The 21,866-nt window shown below is 37.7% G+C and overlaps 1 protein-coding gene across 1 annotated transcript in view; it reads right to left on the bottom strand.

The window, feature by feature from the left end:
• Positions 1-4,295: 4,295 nt before the first annotated feature.
• LOC145981162 (uncharacterized) overlaps positions 4,296-21,866 on the bottom strand; it is a 41,043-nt gene continuing 23,472 nt past the window's right edge. The window contains exons 4-5 of the mRNA XM_083114291.1: positions 9,957-11,002; positions 4,296-4,333 (exon numbers count right to left, since the gene is read on the bottom strand). Coding sequence (XP_082970417.1) covers positions 4,296-4,333; positions 9,957-11,002 — 1,084 coding nt within the window. The remainder of the gene's footprint in view (positions 4,334-9,956; positions 11,003-21,866) is intronic.

Raw genomic sequence — 21,866 nt, 5'->3', positions numbered from 1 at the left:
TTGCCACTCAGAGAAAGCACTATATGCATAACTAAGGCTAAGAACATGAATAACTACTACCCACAACCAACTACTGATGTATTCAAGTTTATTTTATGTTGCTTTTCAATAAGAGAACAGAAATTCATTAACAAGAACAACACGTTTTATTTTTACGTAGTCGTTGTTTCAATTTTTTACAAAATGCGTAACAACTTTCTAACATGCACTTAAATCGCCGAGTAGGGACAATTTCATTTACCATTCTTGGGTATTTTAGTCTTTTGTATATTCATATCACATTAAACAGCATCATATTCAAACATCACAAAATGCAAAATATGCGCGGACTCAAATTTATGTACATGCCGCTGACAATTAAATAATTATTAGAATATTTGCATTCTTTCTAAGTCACAAAGACTAGAATGTTCTCGTAACAATTGCACTTTAGAATTCACATGTCTCATGAACAACAAATATACACTTACTCATATCAATGATTATATTTATATGAAATACTCATTAATGCTATTAATACTTGGAGGTGATTAATGGAGTTAATCGAAAATTTAGGTTAAGAAAGCTTTGCCTGTGTTGAACTACATCATACTGCCTGCATGTATTTGTTGCGTAAGCTTCACACAGAGTTTCAAAACGTTTGACAAACGCTCGGATATTTTCTCATGCATTCACTTTCAAACTTTTCTCGTTAATTCTTTTGTTTTGTAGAATAAAACGCGTGCATGCAATTATATATTATGTGTTGTACTCTTCGCAGAATTTTTAGATTTTGACACTTGAGAGAACGTTTTAATAGTTCGTGGGAACAAGGGCACGCAATAGTTTAGCTACAATTCACAGTCTATTTGCTTAGCATTTTTATCATGCAAAAAAAACAAGGGAACGAAGCATTAAGTCAAGTTCACTTTAAGTTGCACTATTTTGCACTCACCCAATTATCACTGAGTTCAAATAAGAATCAAATTTCAACGTACCGGTAAAATTCAAGTTTCCCCGAAACGCATTTCTTCAATTTTACAGGAGAAAGTACTTACCGAAAAAGAGTTTCTGTATATTCTATAAAGGTCTGGGAAGTGTTTCCTCGCCTCGCTGAAAGAATTTTAATTGAAAATCATCTATTTTTGAACATTAATGTCTCTCCGATGCACGAAACCTGTTCCATTGATGTCCTTCTACTGCGTGAACCAAATTTTGCGTCCGCTTGATGACGTAACAACCGGCCAGTGTTTCCAAACACGCGGTTTTCCTACTGTGTAACAGTAGTATAACGTAAATTAACGTATGTAACTGTGCATCATTAATACGAAGTTGTGAGAAGATGACGTGCACAGGATGCGTGGTGACATTGCACGGTGTCCAAGATCCAGTTGAAATTGTAATTCAGCATGGAATTATCAAGGAACTACAAAGTAATTGCAATTCTTCACTATTTTCGTTTGAAATTTTCGAGTCGAAATTTCCCACCGATTCCGAGCTCCGCCCCTGGGGTAATTGACCTACCGCCTCCAACTGCTAACGTGGCCCCGCCTCCACTCCGCTCCGGATACCCGGCTATTTCTATAGACTCCCTGTTAAAGGCATGTTCGAAATTGGCTGGAGTCACCTTCCCCCCCGTCCCCACAATAGTAAACTCCAGTCGAAATTTCCCACCGATTCCGGGCTCCGCCCCTGGGGTAATTGACCTACCGCCACCAACCGCTAACGCAGCCCCGCCTCCGCTCCGGCTTTTTCTATAGATTCCCTGTTAAAGGCATGTTCGAAATTGGCTGAAGTCACCTGGCCCCCTGGCCCCACAATAGTAAACTCGAATTGAAATTTCCCACCGATTCCTGGCTCTGCCCCTGGGGTAATTGACCTACGGCCCCGCCTCCGCTCCGCTCCGCCCCCCCAGCTTTTTCTATAGACTCCCTGTTAAAGGCATGTTCGAAATTGGCCGAAGTCACCTGCCCCCATGTCCCCACAATAGTAAACTAGTACCGTAGGTATTTTTCGATGAAGAAGGTTGCAACACTGCATAACCACTGATCATCGACAACGCTAGTCAAGATTTCTCCGCCATATTGCTTGTAACGCAAGCGAAAACGAACAAACAATAAATACTCGATTTATCGAAAATTGAGATTATTTGCGTGAAAAAACGACATGGCACCTTCAAGAATCCTTAGGAATGCAGAATACGTAAGTACCAATGTGAAAAAGAAGAAAATAAATAAATTCCAGCCGTTTCGGGGATACTTAACATTTAATCCTATTCCTTTCATCATAAACGTCCATGTCCTGCTAACGAAGTATTTAGATGCACGTGCATTTATGCAGATTGCATATGGCGACCCGACTTCCTCCTCAGCAATTCAACAGGTCATGCACGTTAACATGTAGGCACGTAAGCATGAACGAGCAGCTGGTGCAGTGCGTTGTTCCCAGTAACTCTATGTTCCCGGCCAAGTGTGGGGAGAAAAAACAGTTAACTATCGAAGTGCAAAGTTAGTATCGAATGGAGAAGCTAGGAGGCAGCTAAAGTCAAAAGCAAGGCAAGCAAAGCTGCCATCTGGTGGCAATTCAGAGAACTACATCAAAAAACGAGAAGCTTCAGCAAACGAGTGTAATAAATTTTGATATCCGAAGGAAATCGCAAAAATTCATTACATGTAATACCGTGCGTCCATTTCGATCTGCAGCCGAGAGATCGGGAGAAACGTGGCGGGCGGCGCTGACGGAGGTGCCGACATTTGCGGCCTGTAATGCCCGCATATTTTTATGGACATATGCAGACATTTATATAAATATTGCAAAACTAGCACTAACCTGTGTTATAAGAGTTGTTCACACACGTCTTGACACGAGTCTGTTTTCACGTAAGTGTCATACATAAAAATTCTTTGTTCTAACGTGAACCTTGCGGCTGGCATTCCAATCGTCTGACTGACACAACACACATACACACTGCAATAACACAAACAAGTAACGGCAAGTAACCAAGAATAACACTCTTACGCACAGTACGAAATTAACACGATCTTGGTTTACATCTGCCTGCCACTATATTCACAGCTCTGTAGTCGCGAAGGAACAAAAAACTTGAGCTAGGAGATTTCGGATTGCAAGGAAGCTCACGAACACCATTAGCTTTTAACGGTTCGTCTGCAGCGTAATCTTGATACAGTGTTGCACATTCGAAACCTCCAAACGATCCCCATCGACACAAAACTCTTTCAAGGATATAAACTTAAGCAGAACGTTACTGGTCAAAACTATGATTAAAATGTTTTACAGAGTATTATCTGTGGCTCTTAATATAATTTCTAAAGCGTATTTATTTGTGTATATAAGGGTGGAACTTGGAAGAAATACAGAAGAACTTTTTCGTGTTATAACACAGGTTAGTGCTTGTTTTGCAAGATGTCCACAAAAATAAGCGGGCATTACAGGCCTCAAATGTCGGCATCTCCGTCAGCGCCGCCCGCCACGTTTCTCCCGATCTCTCGGCTGCAGATCGAAATGGACGCACGGTACAAATAGAGATAAATAGAGAACAGCAAGAAAATATAGAAGTAGAAATCGAACAACCAACATAAGAACAACTTAAAAAAGTAATGGACAGACAGAAAAGGAATAAGGCACTGGGAAGAGATGGCATACTCAGTGAAACTATTCGAAAAGAGAACCGGAATTAATAAAAACAATATACCAGTTGATATATAAAATCTGGAAAGATGAACATATGCCGGAAGAATGGAAGAATAGTATTATATGCCCTATTTATAAAATGGAAGATAAATTAACATGTAACAACTACAGAGGCATATCACATCTGTCAGAAGCACAACAAATATTATCAGGACTTCTAAAAAAGAGAGATTGGAACCCTTGGCGGAAAAATGCATAGGAGAATACCAAGCAGATTTTCGAATAGGAAGATCAACAACAGACCAGATGTACACATTAAGACAGATTGCTGAGAGATGATGGGAATACAATGTTGATCTATACATGATTTTTATAGATTTTAAACAGGCATATGATAGTGTACAGAGAGGGCAATTGGCAAATATATAACGGACATTTAAAATACCAGAAATACTGATTAATCTGATTAGTCAGACAATGACAGGAACCAAAAGCCAAATTAAAATACAGAACAAACTCACAGAAGACATACTAGTGAACCAGGGATTGAAACAAAGTGACGGACTTGCTCATTTACTTGTCAATATGGTTTCAGAATATATAATAAGACAAACTAACATACACAGAAATGGCACTATAGTATCTATAACCACTCAGATAATGGCTTATGCAGACGATGTAATTATCATTTCAGGAACAATGGCTGCAGCAAATGAAACATATACTCAATTTTTAAAAAGCAGCTGAAACAGTTTGCCTACAAATAAATTTAAATAAAACAAAAATGATGATCCAGAGTCGAAAGACCAAGGCATATGCTGCAAGAAAAACAATATCAGTAGGTAATGACGATATTGACCTAGTAAAAGAATTTGTATATTTGGGAGCAAAAATACATAAAAATGGAAATGAAAGCTATGAAATCAAAAGAAGAATAAATCAGGGGGAAAAAAGTTTATTTTTCCCTATCGCCAATATTCAAAACCATGGAAGTACACAGCAACTAAAATTAAAATATATAAATCTATAATCAGACCCACATTCTTCTATGGAAGCGAGAGCTGGACGTTCAATAAGAAATCCGAGATGGACCTGGATGTTTTTCAAAGGAAAATTCTGAGAAGAATTTGGGGACCAGTAAGATACTGGGATGGATGGAGACTAAGATATAACAATGAATTGTGCCATCTATATAAGAAATTATGTATATCCCACTTTATTAAATTTAAAAGACTAGAGTGGGCAGGACATGTCCAAAGAATGGATGCACATCGCATTCTCAAGATATTGGCTTATAGTACAATAAGAGGTAGAAGATGGAGGAAGATGTGAAAGGAATGAGAAATTGGAGGAGGAAAGCATTGGACAGAGAAGCATGGAGGGCTCTATAATGGAGGCCAGGACTCGATAACTAGCTGCAGTGCCTTATTTAATTATTTGCGGCAGAGAAAAAGGCTCATGCCTTTTCTTACATAGGACAGACACGGAGAACCTTATACTACTTTCCTGAATCTTTTACTTTAGCATAATACTACATATTCTTCGATTTTGATGTAACTTGGAGCAAATAGAATCCTATGTAAGCTGAAAACTTTTACATCATATGATTATAGAAAATAAAATTTCCAAAAAAAAGGTTCAATCCCACTTGAACAGCAAGTCGAATTTCATTTATTTTTAAATTTGTAAGTTTCCAGTCAGTTCTGAGGCCTATTAATATGTTGTCAATATGTTTACTTAAAGTACACTTCAGTATTTCAATCTAAGTCTCAGGAATCATGCCTGGGATACGTTGCCTCCAATTATGAATATTTAACACAATTTTATGCATTCACGAACACAGCAAAGGTTCTTGTTTACTGAAGTCATCGTTCTTGTCAGTCTACAAAACGCGTATTGTTTAGTACAAAGGAAATGCATAGGAAGGTATGCTACATACTTTTACTTGCAGATCATGATAATGTTTTATAGATATAAGCCCCTTGCCATGTGAACAAACATGAGTTGTAAACCAATGTTTAATCATTAATTTAATTTAATCATTTACTGATTGGAAGTATTGAAGTATAATGTAAACATAAAAATAGAAGATTAAAAGAAGACTGCATATTACTCAACTTTTGAATCATTCACAACATGTATTAAGAATATAAACTATATAAGTTGTAAACTTATGAGTTCATTTTTCTTTATGTTTCCTCATCTGAAGATATACAGGGTGTTTCGTAAGTTAGTTTACAACGCTTGGGAGGTGATTGTACGAGTGAAAATAAGGTGGAAAGTTCATGTAACGAAATTCCGGAAACGGCTTTGTTGCCGAGTTATTGACGTTTGAAAACGTGGGAAACGGGGGAAAATGATTTTCCGAAGTGAATAATGGCAAAACGGGTGGAGAGAAGTCGTCGGTGTTGGGTGTTCCACTAAGAAATTGGGTACGCTCTTGTCAAAACACGCGGCAATGTCGGCGCAAGGGATTCCCCAAAGGACGCGAACGAAGACGATGACGGGAGTGGGGTGGGTGTGCGTTCTGCGTGGGCTGGTATCAACGAAAATTGGCATGTGTTGAATGGCACCAAAAAACAAAGAAAATTTCCTGAGCGAAGGGCACCATGACGTAAAAACGAAAAAAATGAACTGTCATAGGTTGCATACCCTGAAGGGCAGATGGGTGTCCGTGTGATCTGACGTTATGTACCACATTTCCCGCTAGGGGCACCAACAGTGTAGGTTTCCTCGTGAAGGAGCGCACGTGTCTGTGCCATTCGTGCTTCAGGTGCTGTGCCAGCAGCAGGTTGTTAAACATTCACGGTTGAATGGAAAGACTTGAGGTTCTTGGACAGTAGTGTTGGGCAAACATTTGACCTAGCAGTGTTACGTGTTAATTCTTAGCCACAGCCCATCGTGTTCTGTGAAGTGTACTAGTGTTAACGGCCATAAACACTTGTAGCCCGGTGTAAGGGATGGCTGCATACACGTCCCAAGAGCTGGCGGACATGCATCTGATTTATGGGGAGGCTGGAGGTAATAGCCGTGCTGCAAGGCGTCTGTACGGGGCACGTTTTCCAAATAGGGTGTTACCATCGCACACCTTATTTCAAACTGTAGACACTAGACTTCGGGAAACAGGATCAGTGTTGCCACCTCGTCGAGAAGTTGGACGACGGTTTGTGGAAGATGTGCTAACTGCAGTGATGGATCATCCAGGCACCAGTACGCGCGCACTAGCCCACGAACGAAACACCTCCCATGTGAATGTGTGGCGAGTCCTGGCAGAAGAGGGGATGCACCCGTACAAATTGAAGAAGGTGCAAGACTTTTTACCTCGGGACTTTGGCCCACGTGAGGACTTTTGCCAATGGTTTGTTCATCAAATTGAAACTATCCCCAATTTTCAGAATACGGTACTATGGACTGATGAGGCTATCTTCAGGAAAACTGGTGTGTTCAATAGTAAAAACACTCATGTGTGGGAACATGAAAATCCACATGCACTGCTAGTGGCACATCATCAGCACAGATTTGCAGCGAATGTGTGGTGCGGGATACTGCATGACCATTTGATTGGACCGTACAGTCTCCCTGTTCGCCTATGTGGTCCCACTTATCAAGCATTTCTCAGTGAGGTTTTGCCTGAACTACTAGAGGACGTGCCGTTGGCACTGAGACAAAGACTGTGGTTTCAACATGACGGTGCACACCCACATATCGATCCTAATGTGCGCCATTTCCTCAATACCGTATTCCACAACCAGTGCATTGGCAGGGGAGGGCCTGTGCCATGCCACCTCGATCGCCTGATATTACACCCCTGGATTTCTTCCTCTGGGGAGAGATGAAACGCCTCGTTTACGAAACACCTGTCGTGTCAGCCGAGGACCTCGTTACCCGTATCAATGTAGCTGCAGCATCGATAGCAGAAACGCCGGGGTTGTTGGGTCGCACTAGACAATCCTTGATTCGCCGTTGTCGCCTCTGCTTGGAAGTACATGGTGGACACTTTGAAAACCGTCTGTCATGAGGTTCCCTTCACATCTCCATTAAGCATACTGTGTGCCCTTCAGGGTATGCAACCTATGACAGTTCATTTTCTCGTTATGGTGCGCTTCGCTCAGGAAATTTTCTTTGTTTTTTGGTGCCATTCAACACCTGAAAATTTTCGTCGATAACAGCTCACACAGAACGCACACCCACCCCACTCCCGTCAACGTCTTCGTTCGCGTCATCTGGGGAATCCCTTGCGCCGACATTGCACAACATTGCCGCGTGTTTGGACAAGAGCGTACCCAATTTCTTAGTGGACCGCCCAACACCGACGACTTCTCTCCACCCGTTTTGCCATTATTCCCTTCGGAAAATCATTTTCCCACGTTTCCAAACGTCAATAACTCGGCAACAAAGCCGTTTCCGGAATTTCGTTACATGAACTTTCCACGTTATTTTCACTCGTACAATCACCTCCCAAGCGTTGTAAACGAACTTACGAAACACCGTGTATAATTCTTAACACATGATCTTGTAGGTGTAATTAGGGTCTATCCCTTATGCTAGAAGCCAGATGCCCCCTAAACTAATTGAAAAGTCATTTTTCTTGGTAATTAGTATCTACATGTTGAAGTATGAATGAGGACAGCCAGAGAACTAGCGGCTCCATGCTTAAGCTGGCTTGGTGGATGTTGATAATGAAGCAAAAATAGTAAGTTGCAGTCTGATGAAACGACCTCTCAATTAGGTGAAAGAACAAATGGACTGTGACACAAACTTCTGTACCCACATAAAAAAAGATTCCATTTTTCAAAATTATTTAGTGCACATTAAATACATACACATACCAGAACACAAAAGCCTACACAAATATGACACCTTAAGTATCTTGAATTAATTGGATTCGTAAAAAAATTATTAAATCTTGAATAGAAAATAGGCTTTTAAGTTCTATGAATTTCTGAATGTCGTCTAAGATCCTGCATCAGTGCAAATCACTTTTACATGTTGAACACACATAGGGCTTCTCTCCAGTGTGAATTATTAAATGTTTTCTAAGATCTTCCTTCTGTGCAATTGATTTATTACATGTTGAACACACATACGGATTTCCGCCAATATGAATTCTTAAATGTTTTTCAAGACCTTCCTTTCATGTAAATGATTTGTTAGACGTAGAAGACACATAGGTCTTCTCACCACAATGAATTCTTAAATGGTTTTGAAGATGTTCCTTCCGTGTAAATGATTTGTTACATGTTGAACACACATGGTGCTTTTCTCCAGTGTAATTATTAAATGTTTTCTAATATCTTCTTTCCGTGCAAATTATTTATTACTTGTTGAACACACATGGGGATTTTCTTCAGTGTGAATTCTTAAATGTTTTCCAAGATGTTCCTTCCATGTAAATGATTTGTTACATGTTGAACACACATAGGGCTACTCTCCTGTATGAACTCATAAATGTTTTTCAAGACCTTCCTTTCGATAATGATTTGTTACATGTTGAAAACACATAGGGCTTCTCTCCAGAATGAATTCTTAAATGTTTTTCAAGATATTCCTTCCGTGGAAATGATTTGTTACATGTTCAACACACATAGGGCTTATCTCCATAATGAATTCTTAAATGTTTTTCAAGATGTTCCTTTCGTGGAAATGATTTGTTCCATGTTGAATACACATGGGGCATTTCTCTAGTATGAATTCTTAAATGTTTTTCAAGACCTACCTTTTACGAAAATGATTTGCTACATGTTGAACACACATTTGGCTTCTCTCCAGTATGAATTTTTAAATGATTTTCAAGATGTTCGTTCTGTGTAAATGATTAGTTACATGTTGAACTCACATAGAGCTTCTCTCCAGTATGAATTCTTAAATGTTTTTCAAAATGTTCCTTCCGTGTAAATGATTTGTTACATGTTAAACACACATAGGACTTCTCTCCAAAATGAATTATTAAATATCTTCCAAGATGTTCCTTCTGTGTAAAAGATTTATTACATGTTGAGCACACATGGGGCTTTTCTCCAGTGTAATTATCAAATGTTTTCTAAGATCTTCCTTCGGTGCAAATTATTTATTACATGTTGAACACACATGGGGATTTTCTTCAGTATGAATTCTTAAATGTTTTCCAAGATGTTCCTTCCATGTAAATGATTTGTTACATGTTGAACGCACATACAGCTACTCTCCTGTATGAACTCTTAAATGTTTTTTAAGACCTTCCTTTCGTGTAAATGATTTGTTACATGTTGAACACACATAGGGCTTCTCTCCAGAATGAATTCTTAAATGTTTTTCAAGATGTTCCTTCCGTGTAAATGAGTTGTTACATGTTGAACACACATAGGGCTTCTCTCCAGAATGAATTCTTAAATGTTTTTCAAGACCTTCCTTTCGTGTAAATGATTTGTTACATGTTGAACACACATAGGGCTTCTCTCCAGAATGAATTCTTAAATGTTCTTCAAGATATTCCTTCCGTGTAAATGATTTGTTACATGTTGAACACACATAGGGCTTCTCTCCAAAATGAATTCGTAAATGTTTGTCAAGATGTTCCTTCCGTGTAAATGATTTGTTACATGTTGAACACACATAGGGCTTCTCTCCAGAATGAATTCTTAAATGTTTACCAAGACCATCCTTTCGTGTAAATGATTTGTTACATGTTGAACACACATAGGGCTTCTCTCCAGAATGAATTCTTAAATGTTTTTCAAGATGTCCCTTCCATGTAAATGATTTGTTACATGTTGAACACAGATAGGGCTTCTCTCCAGAATGAATTCTTAAATGTTTACCAAGACCATCCTTTCGTGTAAATGATTTGTTACATGTTGAACACACATAGGGCTTCTCTCCAGAATGAATTCTTAAATGTTTTTCAAGATGTCCCTTCCATGTAAATGATTTGTTACATGTTGAACACACATAGGGCTTCTCTCCAGAATGAATTCTTAAATGTTTTTCAAGACCTTCCTTTCGTGTAAATGATTTGTTACATGTTGAACACACATAGGGCTTCTCTCCAGAATGAATTCTTAAATGTTTTTCAAGATGTTCCTTCTGTGTAAAACATTTGTTACATGTTGAACACACATAGGGCCTCGCTTTAGAATGATTCATTAAATGATTTTCAAGACTTTCCTTCTGTATAAATAATTCCTTGCACATTGAGCACTGAAAAGATTTTGTTCTAGAATCATTTCGCATGTGAACCGAAAGTTCACATTCATCATCAAACAAATTACTTGCATCATTCAAAATGACAAAACCCTCCGAGTTTGAAGATTGTGTAGATTCTCCTTCTCTTTTAGATTCTAGAATACTTCCACTATTCTTTGTCGCAGAGCAGGATGTTGAGTCTAGTATCAAGCTGCAAAAAATAAATCCTATTTGAAGTGATTTGGGTTTTGAGTTAAAACATAAGTATCTCTAAGATATGAATGTATATCATTGAACAAATATTTTTATTGAAGAGCAAATTTAATCAATGTATATTTCAGTAATAATCTGGAAAATATATATAGTAAAGACAAGTTATGAAAGGATATCTCAGAAAAAGTGCGCTACTATCTCACATGGTTTTTAAATTTTCTTGTAACAATTTCACAACGGAAATTAGTGATTAGTAGCTACAACCTAATTATTTGAAATTTCAAATGATAAAATTATGAAGAATGAAACATTATTTCAAAATAAAAGTACTATTTGCATAACACTACAAATAACTTCAAGTACTTCACCTTTTAGAGTGATTCAATAGATGACCCAAAATTTTAATTGACTGTACCATAAAACTGTAAGGGAGTTTTACACATCATGAAGCCCCATCATTGATATATTTTTCAAAGCTTAACATTATTGGTTTAAACAATACAGAAAAGTCTATAAAAGAATAATATTTATTGGTTTTGTTTATTTTACTTTACTTTTCTGCCACATCTGGTTATCATGAAGATGAGTGATGATATGATGAAACTGATGAATGGATTCTCAAATACACCCATAGCCATGCCAGAATTCGAACCCAGGACTGTTGTAATTGTAGTGCAATGTGCTAACTACTCCGTCACGCCCAGAGGGCACCATAAATTAATAACAGGTAGAAATCAGCATTAATGCACCTTTCAGTTAGATATATGTGCAATAAATTTTCAAAGGGTGATAATTTTACATCTGGCCATATGTTAGTATATCATTTGCAACCTCCATCAGTCATGACCCATTAGCACAAATCTCCAAGGGATATCCACAATGTACATATCATTCCAAATGACTTGTAGCATCTTGGACAAAAAAGGGTTTCTTTCGAGTATGATATGCAGGATAGGACATCCTCCTGGATATCGAGAAAATTTCCTGTCCTGTATATCTAGAGGATCTCCCATTCTGGATATTTATGGAATATTCAGTATTATGTCCACATCATCATCCGTTGCCGTTTCCTGCCTCTGGCTGGCTCGGCATAGAAGTCAAGCCTCTCCATTTTTATTGATCTTGCATCACTCCTCTCTTTCTAACACTCTCCACTATCTTCTCTTTCCACCGATATCTTGGTCTCCCCCTTGGTTCTTTTCCCACTCCTTGTGTATGGAAAACTCTTACTGGTAGTCTTTCTGCATCCATCCTCTTCTGTGTCTCAACCATCTCATCTGTACCTAATCAAACCTGTCCAGAAGCTTCACCACAATAACATTTTGTCGGATCTCCCCATTCCTTATTCTATCCCTTCTAGTCTTCCCCAATATACTCCTTAAAAAAATCATCCCCACTGCCTGCATATTTCTTTTGTCCCTCTCCGTCATTGTCCAAGTCTCTTCTCCATAAGGAATTATTAGCACATAGTATGTATTATATATTATCTTCTAGCATTTCATAGGTACATCAGTGTTCCATATTAATCTTTGAATGCTTTGATATAGTCCACCACCTTTTTGTCCTCTTGTTTACCTCCACATCTATTCTTCACTTCTCTCAATTATGCTTCCTAGATATTTGACACTACCCTCAACTCTTCCATGTCCATCTCTATTCTAGGTTCATTTCTGGCTCTGTCTATTGTTGTTATTAGCACCTCGCTCTTTTCTGCACTGAATTTCATTCCTGCTCTTCTCATTTCCTCATTCCAGTTATCAAGCTGTTTCTGTACTACTTCTTCTGTGTTCCCCCATATTACCAAGTCATCAGTGAACAACAGAACCTTCATCTCTTCCTCTCCTATCTTCTTCCCCACCTGTTCGTTAATTGCATCCATTGTAATTATGAAGAGCAGTGGGGAAAGTGCACTTCCCTGTTTTTCATTATTTATACTGAACCATTCCTATCTTCCTACTGGTGCCCTTCGACAGCGCTGCACTCTACACACTATATTTTCCTCGACTCCTTTCTCTCTTCGAGCCTTCCAAACCTTTGTTTTGACCATGGTATTGAATGTCTCTTCTATATCTAGGAATGCCATAACCAAATCATTTCCATACCCGTAGTGCCTTTCCTGCATTTCCCTTCTGGTGAATATCAGATCTACCTTTGATCTGCCTCTTCTAAATCCGTATTGTTCGTCTATCATGTTCAGCTCTGTTACTTTCCTTATTCGTTTCTCTAATATTTTCTCATACACCTTTGCTAAGTGTCACATCAGTGTTATTCATCTGTCGCCCTTCTTGAATATAGGGAACTATTAGTCCAACTGTCGAATCTCTCAGAACTTCTCTCTCTCTCTCTCTCGCCACACATTCTCCTTATTTCTACATCTTCTTCTACAAACTATCCCCTTACATCCCTTAGCCTACAGCTGTCTCCAATTTCTCTTATCCTTTATCTCACTAATCCATACAATTCTTTGTTGTTCCCGTCCATCCAATTTCTTCCTTCCTCCTTTACTGCTGTTCTTGTCTTTCTTCTTTCCCATGTACTCTTTCGCGAATTTTGTGATTTAAATTTCCTAAATCCATCATTTTTTTCTGCCTCTCTAGTTCCTCGATTCCACAAAGGTGTTTCTTTCATCTTTCTTTTCTTGCTTGCCTTTCCACATACCTCTTTGGCTGCATCTACTAGCTGTTTTAAATCTTGTCTGCTTGCCTTTACACGTACCTCCTTGGCTGCATCTACTAGCTGTTTTAAATCTTGTCCAATCTGTTTCTACTCTTTTGGGTTCATCTCTTGGCACATTTATTCGCAATATTTTTTTGATATTTCTCTATTATCATCTTATACTTCAATTTCCACACACTTATCCTTATCTCTTGTTCCTTCCTACAATTTATTATTTTCCATCTCCTAGTAGTAGCCTGTGGTCACTGTCCAAGTTCTCACTGGGTATACTTTAATGGTATTCATTATTTTCTTTACTTCCTTGTTTACCAATTTATATTCTATTTCAGTCTTCTGTTCATTATTTCAACTGTATCTTGTAATTATATGGCTGTCATATTTCTTCTTAAACCAGCTATTACCTACTGACAGTCCGTTTCTCTTACAGAAGTCCAGAAGCTTTCTTCCCTCCTCATTCCTCTGTCCTCATCCATCTGATCCAAGTATTACCATATATCCTTTCCTGTCTATTCCTACTTGTGCAGTAAAATCAGCCATCAGAATCTTCCATTCCCTTCCTACATGTTCTTCCAAGTCTTCTTCAAATTCTTCTTTCTCCTCCATTGTACATCCTGTTTGTGGGGCATACACTTGAATTATTTCTATTATTTTCCCTCTTACATTCATTATTAGTTTCATTATTCTGTCCTTTACCCATTCTCTTTCCTCACTTACTCCACTTCTCCCTACAAATTCAATCTCACTTTGCCTGCCCTTTTCGATCCTTGCCCAGTACAGATTATAGTCTTTCCTCAATTTCATTTCTCTTTTTCTTTTCCATTTTGTTTCGCTCATTCCAAAGACGTCGATCGTTCTTCTATTAGATTCACAATTTCTTTAGTCCTTCCTGTCAGTGTTCCCATATTCAATTTCCAGTCCGGCTTGCTTGTTTCTTTTCTCCATTTTTTTTATATTTTCGGCTGTCGGCTAATCGGGCCTGCGACAGCCTACACCTGTGGGTTCTCAGGTACAACCTTGCTTTCCATCAGGGTTCCAACTACCTTAGCCTTTCTGGATCTCTCCAGAGCCATAACGCAGTGGAGACAAACACTTTTACAGTGGCGTTTATTTGCTATGACTCAAGGTTATCGATAGATATCTGTGGTATTTGCTGACTATGTTCAAGTCACTGGACAACCTCCACACACTGATACCCTTGCCGCCTGAATCCAGTACTGTTTATCTGGGTTTCCCCTTATTCGCAGCTCCCCCTTATATCTGAAGGTTTCACTATCCTCCACCTGTGACTCGTCCAGTAGTTGAGGCTTGCATTAATGCCATGCTATTCACAAATTAAAGTAAAATGTTTTGATACCAGTGGAATTATACTTTGATAGTGCCCAGTCTCAATTTTGTTATTTTAGGATTCAAATTCTGGGATCCAGAATCAATTCATAACTCGCAACCATGGAATGAAGCAATTGAACTGTACATACAGTATTCTTCCATCAAGCAAGTCATGCATGCATGCAGGCCAGAAGAAATTTTCTGGAGTTACAAGACCTTGTTTCACTCACCACGCATGGTTATATTGAGGGGATAGTTGCAGTGTGCTTGCCTGTGGTACTGAAGAATGTGAATTTTTGTGCATCCATGCCTACACGTGTGTGTGTTTGTGCATGTCTGACAGAGAGAGAGAGAGAGAGAGAGAGGATTGCCTCTTATCATATGTATATACAAGGCCTTTGATATGCATAAATGTAGTCCAGTAATGTTCTTTTCATATCCAAAGTACATGTAAAAAATATCAGGATAATGTACAGATTATGTCCAATTTCAGTCCAGAATATATCTTTTGCACACAATGAAATAAAAACATCCAGAAAATCCTCCAATTATGGAAACAAAGTCACACTGATATCCAAAACATGTCCAAAAGTAAAAAAAAAACATATCCTTCGTGGATATCCCCTGAGTGGACATATGGATGTTCAAAGTATATTTGGGCCTCCCTGATGGACAGTGGTAACATCGACACCATGTAATCAAGAGGTCCTGGGTTCGATACACAGTGGAGGCACTTGTGCTTTGGATCGCACTTTAAACTGTAGATCCAGTCGCAATTTCCCATACTTTGTAGAAAGTGGAGGGGATAAACACCAATCAACCAAATCAGAGGATATTCAATGGATGTCTACTGGACATTCCTGGATATCCAGGATTTTGACGCGAATATCCAGAAGATATATACTAGACACTAGTATATTTGGGTGCTGCATTTCAGTGGTTTCGAGTTTGACGATTTTGCATGTTAAGTTAAAGAGTGCAATTTTTAGGCAATAATTCCTTAGCTGCTAACACTAGCAGGGTGAAATTTTGTCAACAGATGCAGGCAACATGAACGTAAGTATTAGCCACTCATTTATATGTAAAATCATAAATCTTAATTTTGAACCAAATTTGTTCTTCTGAGACAATGCCACACTAAGCCTGGCTACACTGAATTTGTTATTTGTGTATTAATACACAAACACATATGATAGTATTATATACTCGAATGACAACACAGATTCTTTAGTGTCCATAAAAATACTTTTATACATACTTCTATTTCAATGGAAAGTGTTCAATGTTATTTAAATTGGGATCTGGCATGGGACTTAAGGATGCAAATGGTTACTCTACAAATGACCAGTATCTGACAACATGTTATATATGTCCCACATTTCAGAAAAAAAATTTACAAACTTAGGACATTTGGAATTTGGGTACATGCTCCTGTAGACTAATTGACACAAATAAAAAGTAACGATCCTGTCTCATAGTAGGAATGTGAATAGCATTCACCAAAATTTATCCATTACTTAAATAATAAGGGGGCAGCAGTTAAAGAAGGAAAACATTGCGGTTGGAAGAAATTTTCGAAATTTCTGCATGTCTTTCCAAAATATGCATTTATTACAGACTAGCTTAAGGATTTAATCAAAGACATTATTTGCAAAACTGTAATTAAGAAAAAGAAAAGAGAATGTATTGGGATTGAAAGGAATATACAGTCTAGTAGCTATTGGGATTGAAAGGAATATACAGTCTAGTAGCCACATGCCATTCCATGTGCATGTTCCGAAAGTTGCTTGAGTTTAATATGTTAAACGAGTTATGACTACTACACATTCCAGAAGGGCTTTCCTGCGATTCAGACAAGAAAGATCTTCGAAAAAACATATGGGCTCTGAGGCAAGTTAGTTGCATTGAAATCCTCTTCTTGTTGCAGAAACGCAGAAAATCATGTACTGAAAAAAACAAACCAAAGCCTCTGCAAGCTGCAAAAAGTGCTGGTCTGCTAGGATGATGAACATGAGTGAAATGTGTGATGTATAAGTGTGTTATTGGAAAGAAATAATAAATTATGCAGTATGCTAGTTCTTTCAGCAAGTATTGCAATTTTTATTTTCCCTTTTCTACATATTGTAGAAAGAGATGGTAGATTACCAAAGGTAGATACCATGGCAGGAAATTTTGTGGCAAACGTACTTTCTTGGTACATTCTTAGAAATGAGCAAGTGAAATTTGCACAAGTATTCAAGTAAAGAATGAAAATTCTTAAAATTTTTTAAAAGAGAATGTATTTAAAAGTTGGTCGAAATCTGGTTGTACAAAGATGTGCAGCTTATATATTATTTGTGTAGAGGCATGATTGTTTGCAGAATTTTTCTAGCAAGGGGCAAATGAGGGATATTTCCCTTCCCCCCATAATAGTGTTGCCTCTTGAAGAAAACCCTTTTTAAGACTGAAAATATAAGTTTCCTTTATCACCCTTCCAAAACGTTACAAAAAACTATGGCTGCCCTTGCTGGAAATTTCTACTGTTATCAGTACACAAATTCTACTGTTTCCAAATGTCTTCCACTGTGTACTGTGAAATGTACTGAAATCCTATTGTAGATCTACTGTACAGCTACTGTACTCTACAGTAGGGCTACTGTACTGAAAAAACAATGTGAATAATAATGCATAATACTTGCTATAATATATTATAAAATTATTTATTGACTCCAGGAAGAGACAAATTAATTCCTGACACCATATTTTCTGTGATTTTGGAGTGAATTGGGAAAACAGTACTGTTTTTCTAATGAATACTACTAAATTCAGATATATCTTAACAAATAACTTACTACAAATTTTCTTAAGAAATAACTCAACCTTAAAGCAGCTAGCAGTTTGAATACATGATCATTTGAGTTGATTTTTTTTTGCGTGGAATTTCCATGGTTATTATTATATCTGTGTAATGCAATTGCAGAAAGGATCCATTTTTTGATCAACATAGTTTTTCTGTGAATATAGGAAGAACAATATGTCAACTTATGTATAAAAGAGTACGTTTTTCAAACTTCCACTATGTCAACTTATGTATAAAAGAGTACGTTTCTCACATTTCTACAAGTGCATTAACCACAATAAAGCTACACACTTAAAAACTTTGTTGTGTGAACACATTCTTAAGTAGCATGTTTCACATGCTTTACAATACAATTATTTTAGTTTGTTATACGATTTTTCCATTGCATTTTCAGTTGTATAGATAAGAAAATTTACATTACTGACAAGAGTACTGTTTTCAGACAGCAATATACTGTACACAACAAAATATGTAGAAATTTTCAGCGAAAAATGCAGGCTCGACCAGGACTCGAACCCGGGTCTATACCATACTGGGCCATTGCTCTAACCACTGAGCTACCAAGCCGGTCTGGCCTCACCTGATTGTTCACTCTCGCCCTTTTAACTGCGTGGAATCGTCTCTGCCAGTGCTACCACAACGGGATCTGTTGCCTTTGAAACACAGTAGACTTCAACGTTGCCTGGTTCCTCCCAGTGTAGAGATGTTAATTACACTGATAAACAATGAAATACTCCTTTAAATAAAACTAAGTGATCTTTATGTATTCAGATGTGCTGATAACGAATATCGCATCCACTTTCCTGTATCACCTAAATTTTTTGCAGAACACCCACATTTTATAGTTTTATGGTTTCAGGTCTCCGCACCCTGTTCCGCATCTGGCTTAACGTTTGATTCCTAGCAGATGGATAAGAACCTTTTAGCGACCTTGTTTGTTTATGACTTAATATTTCGTGGAGGAAACATCTGGCAGTAGAGTAATTTCCTGTTTCTCTGTTAAAAATTTGTTCTTTTGTGGGTTAGTCTAGTCTTAACTTCCTTTCCGATAACTTCGCGAGTAGCCTTCGTGAGTAGCCGTATTTTATGTTTGTATATGTTCGTGAAATTGTGAATGTAATATTGTGTATAGTGAAGTGAAGTGTAAGTTGTATTTTAACAAAACGATAAGAGCATTCATAATTGTTTTTTTTAAAGAAATATATTATAACTCAATTAATGAGTTCGCCATGTCATGCAAATGTGTGAATAACCCGAATTTGTTTTGTTATGTTTGCGGGGAATTTACTCCGAAGTCACAGAGAAATACTATCACTCCTATAGTGAAAAAAGCATATGAGTTGTATTTTGGAAGTAAAGTAGACGAGGGAAAATGCTGGCCACCAGGTAACATTTGTTGTAATTGTTCGTGAACTTTGCGTGGTTGGCTTCATGGCACTCACAAATCAATGCCCTTCGGAAACCCTGTAATATGGACAGAACAAAAAGATCATACTACGGATTGTTACTTCTGTTTAACAAACATAGTGGGATATAGTTCTAAATCAAAACATTCTATATTTTATCCTGATGTTCCTTCAGCCAAGAAACATATGAGTCATGATTTTATACCAATTCCTAAGCCTCCTAAAGAATGGACAGTGGATAAAACAGAACCAAGCAGTGCTTCTCCAGATGAACCTGGACCCTCATATTCAAACACCGATCCAAATTTTCCTGATCCAAATATACCTCACTTTATTTCCCAATCCGAACTAAATGATCTAGTCAGAGACCTCAACCTTTCTAAAGTTCAAGCAGAATTATTAGGTTCTCGTCTCGGAGGGTGGAATTTATTACAAGATGGTGTTACGGTGTCATATCGGAAACGCCAACAATCACTGACACATTTCTTTTCTGTTAGTAATGAGTTAACTTACTGCAATGATGTAGAAGGCCTTCTGCAAGAACTTGGAAGGAGTCACAACCCAAATGAGTGGAGACTATTTTTAGATTCATCTAAGAATAGTTTAAAAGTAGTATTGTTGCATAATGGGAATATATACCCATCAGTACCCCTTGCCTATTCTTCCACCATGAAGGAAACATATGAAAATATGGATACAATATTAAAAATGATAAATTATGTAAAATATGGTTGGCAGATATGTGGAGACCTCAAAATAATTGGTATACTGTTAGGCATGCAGTCTGGGTTTACAAAATGTTGTTGCTTTCATTGCATTGGGACAGCCGGGCAAAAGATAAACATTACAACATTGTGGATTGGCCCATACGAAAAAACTTAATTCCTGGAGAGAAGAGTGTTAGGAATCACCCTCTACTTGAGAAAGACAAGATTTTGTTACCACCGTTGCATACAAAGTTAGGGCTGATGAAAAATTTTGTTAAGGCTTTGGATAAACACCTTGAGGGTTTTGGATACTTGAGAAAAACATTTCCTAAACTCAGTGAGTAAGTTAGAAGAAGGCATATTTATTGGGCTGCAAATCCGTGAGATCATTAATGATGACAACTTTGTGGAATTGCTAACAGAAAAAGAGAAATGCACATGGTTAGCTTTCAGACAAGTATGCTGTAATTTTCTTGGAAATGTGAAATCTGACAACTACAAGGAACTTGTTAAGAACTTGTTCAAGTGTTATCAGTGCATGGGGTGCAATATGTCCTTGAAAATTCACTTTTCACATTCGCATTTGGACTTCCCCCCCCCCCCCCCTAACCTGGGCACGGTTAGTGACGAGTGCGGCGAGAGATTTCACCAGGATATTTCTGTCATGGAGAAACGATATGCAGGAAAATCGGTACAGAACATGTTAGCAGACTACTGTTGGAACCTCAAGGAAGAGGTTTCTGGTGGCAGTTACAAACGGCAGAATTCAAGAAAGAAATTTTGATAATGTGAGTAAAAATGCGTTTTTTTACTTTTTTTTTTGCATGAAATTTCTTCATTGAACAGTCAAAATCGGTCCTATATATATTTTTTAATTTTTTTTATATTTCATAGTTATTCACTTCAATATTTAAATCTTATTTTATGAGCAAACAAACAAAAATAATTTCAAATTTCGATGTATTATTACAAAGGGAATTAAATTTTTATTAAAAACAAAAAATGAAAATCCAGGGAAAACGATAGGTGATACAGCATTTCTACTTTCAGATTTGGATTCAGCAGGGTCAAATTATAAATAATCACCTATTTTCGTTCCAAGGAGCAAAAAAAAGTTAATTTTGTTCATCAGTGTTACTGTAGATTAGGCACACACAGGAGATGTACTACATAGACATTTTCAGTGAAAAATGCAGGCTCACCCATGACTCGAACCTGGGTCTCTGGCATACCGTATCATTGCTCTAACCACTGAGCTACCGAGGTGATCTGGCCTCACCTGATATCTTGCCATCGCTGTTTTACCTGTGTGGACGAACAGGTTAGAGCAATGGCACAGTATGCCAGAGACCCGGGATCGAGTCCGGGACGAGCCTGCATTTTTCGCTGAAAATGTCTACATAGTACATCTCCTGTGTGTGCCTAATCTACAACAATAAAATATGTTATTTTTACAATTATATTACTAAAAAAGTTAAGAGTACAGTTCAACTTGGTTCAACTACTTAAGATAGAGGAAACAGTTGGACTACTAAAAAGAGTTAAAATCATTAGCAGTACAGTTTATCTACTGAAAACAGTAGAAACAATTGGGCTACTAAAACAATATAAAACATTAGCAGTACAGTTCATCTACTGAAAACAGTAGACAGAATTTTTCAGTAGGGTGAAATTATATGTAATGTGTATAGTACAAAGTACATGTTAACATCCATTTCTTGGAGAAAATTAATCATTGCCCCCCCCCCACCCCATGTAAGAGTTATGCGTAATGGTGTAGCACACTTCAATGCAGCTGCTGATTCCTTTTCTTTTGGTAGTTCATTATTATTAACAGACATCAGCAGCACATTTTATTGCTGCTAATCTGCTCATATAGCAGCCTTCCTATTGCCTGCCCTTCATAAA

Source organism: Lepisma saccharinum, chromosome 29 (genome assembly GCF_977018435.1).
Source record: "Lepisma saccharinum chromosome 29, izLepSacc3.1, whole genome shotgun sequence".
In the NCBI taxonomy this organism is placed as follows: domain Eukaryota; kingdom Metazoa; phylum Arthropoda; class Insecta; order Zygentoma; family Lepismatidae; genus Lepisma; species Lepisma saccharinum.
The sequence above is the reverse complement of the archived record's forward strand: the minus strand, read 5'-3'. Positions and strand labels throughout refer to the sequence as shown.